A 2,311-nucleotide genomic window follows, 5' to 3' on the forward strand; every position below is an offset into this window, starting at 1 on the left:
ACTCTCCCAGCCTGTCCCCATGGCAGAGGGGCTCCAGCCCTCGGAACATCTCTGCGAACCTACACAAAACCCTCCCTGCATCTCAGCTTCCCAGATCTCAGCTTCCCTTGGGATTTTTTTCCCCTTCTCAGCTGCAGAAGAAGAAAGGAAAATGTTACCCCCAACCTCAGGCATTTTAATTGCACTCCAAGCTTTAACATTTCAGGGGGAAGATAAAAACAAGCAGTGAAATTTTACGGTCGTGTAATGACACCGGGAGCAGCGCGGCCAAATGAAGTTGTGAAGTTTATGGGGTGCTCTGCCAGTCGGGCTTGGAAAGGGCCGGGGGGTTTGGGAGCAGGAAAGGATGGACGTGTGAGGGTCCCATGCTCGGGGGCTCATTCCCAGCAGGGTTGGGGTACCACGGGCAGACGCCCCTCCTTTGACCCATCACCTTCTGGGGTCTGGATCTGATTTAAATCTCCTCTCTCAATCCCATTTATCCTCTTTTCTCTCTTTGATGATTCTCCCCGCTGCTGAGTCGCTCCGTGCCGGGAGCGGGGATGACATCCTCTTTGTCCGTAGGTCCCGGCTGGCCGATTTCCACACCAACTGCCAAGCCTCTTTCCAATCCCTGACGAGCTGCCCCGGGGACAACTACCAGGCGTGCCTGGGCTCCTACGCAGGGCTCATCGGTGAGTGCCGGGGGGTCGGGATGGGGAAGGGTGTCTCCCACCGCGGTTCCTCATCCCTCTTCCTCCTCCTCGCCTGGGAACAGGCTTTGACATGACGCCCAACTACATCGACGCCAGCCCCACCAGCATCACCATCTCGCCCTGGTGCTCCTGCAGAGGCAGCGGCAACATGGAGGAGGAGTGTGAGAAATTCCTCCGAGATTTCGCGGAAAACCCCTGTCTCCGTAAGTCCCCGTCCTCCTTCTCACCCTGACCCATCACCACCGGGGTGCAGCTGCCCCCCTAAACATCTCCTATCCCCAGGAAACGCCATCCAAGCCTTCGGCAATGGCACCGACGTGAACCTGTCCCCCAAGAACCCCTCGCCCCCCGTCACCGTGCCACCAAAGACGGAGAAGAGCCCTGCCTTGCCGGATGACATCAACGACAGCAACACCATCTATGACACGAGCGTCATCACCACCTGCACCTCTGTCCAGGTGGGACCCGAGCCCGGATCCTGCCACAAACTGGGGGGCACTGGTCTGGACCACCGCTGGGTCCATCAGCCAGGAGATGGGAGCAGCAGAACATCCTGCTCAGTGCGGGCGTCTCGGTCGGGATGGGGTGTTGGTACCCAGGTGCCTGGTGGGATCCGGCCATCCCTGGTCAATGGGGATCTGGGCACTGCCTGGGCATCTGGGGTGGGGGAGGCGAGGGATCTCTGCCTGCCCATCCCCCTTGCATCATCCCCTGCCTGGCACGGTGCTGTGCCCAGGGCAAAGTGAGTTGGCATAGCTGCCCCCAGCCCAACTTCTCCTACCCTCGGCTCGTTTGGGGTGAAAACTGCTTAAATTCCGTGTGGTTTTGGGAAACCTGGAAAAGACATATTTTCTTGCATTGTGCTAGGCTTGTGGCTTCATGCTTGCTCCTTGGGTGGTAAGGGACTGCCGGGAGAGGAGTGGGACGGGGGGGACCGTGGCCAGGGAGAGGTCACAGGGGTCCTCTGCGGGAGCATTTGGAGCAGAGGGCGCAGGGGGAGTGCACGTGGGGCTGGGATGAAGCTGCCTGAGTGCTTCCAGCCCTGTGCTGTGTGCACTCTCCTGCTCCGTGCAGGAGCCCAGCGAAGACCCTGGGCTGCCCAGGGGGTGGGGTGAGCCCCTTTTCTTCCTTCTCTTCATTTGCAAAGTTCTTCTGAACCCCCCTGGGTCAACACACAGAGAGGCTTCACGCCTGGACACCCACCCTGCGCTCTGAGCCACGATTTCTGGCACCCCACGGATAGGACTACAGGCATCACCCTGCGCCCTTGCAGGGTGGCTCCACAGCTCCCGGGAGGGGTTTGGGGGGTGTCTCAAACCTCAGGGTGCGAGCCCGGGCAGGAGCGACCCTGAGTGCATGTACCTGCCCTAAGCCTTCCTCCTTTCTCCTCTCCAGGAGCACGGACCGAAGCTAAACAAGTCCAAAGAGCAGAGCCTGTGCTACTCAGAGGTACGTTTGGGGCAGTGAGGGGAGCATGGGGGTCCCGGGTCCACGGGAAATGGCTTGGGAAGGATGTGCCAGAGAAGCGCTGTGCTGGGAACTGCTGGCTTGACTGACCGGAGGGTAAACTTTTCCAAAGTTGGACGCTCTCCCCCCCCCAAAAAGCCCCCCTGGTG

General features: G+C 59.9%; 1 protein-coding gene across 1 annotated transcript in view; it reads left to right on the plus strand.

Annotated features, from left to right (window-relative positions):
• Positions 1-2,162, plus strand: part of GFRA2 (GDNF family receptor alpha 2) — a 13,253-nt gene extending 11,091 nt beyond the window's left edge. The window contains exons 2-5 of the mRNA XM_010149687.1: positions 565-674; positions 758-898; positions 978-1,153; positions 2,091-2,162. Coding sequence (XP_010147989.1) covers positions 565-674; positions 758-898; positions 978-1,153; positions 2,091-2,162 — 499 coding nt within the window. The remainder of the gene's footprint in view (positions 1-564; positions 675-757; positions 899-977; positions 1,154-2,090) is intronic.
• Positions 2,163-2,311: the final 149 nt, after the last annotated feature.

Source organism: Eurypyga helias, unplaced genomic scaffold (assembly GCF_000690775.1).
Source record: "Eurypyga helias isolate BGI_N326 unplaced genomic scaffold, ASM69077v1 scaffold8024, whole genome shotgun sequence".
Taxonomy (NCBI): Eukaryota; Metazoa; Chordata; class Aves; order Eurypygiformes; family Eurypygidae; genus Eurypyga; species Eurypyga helias.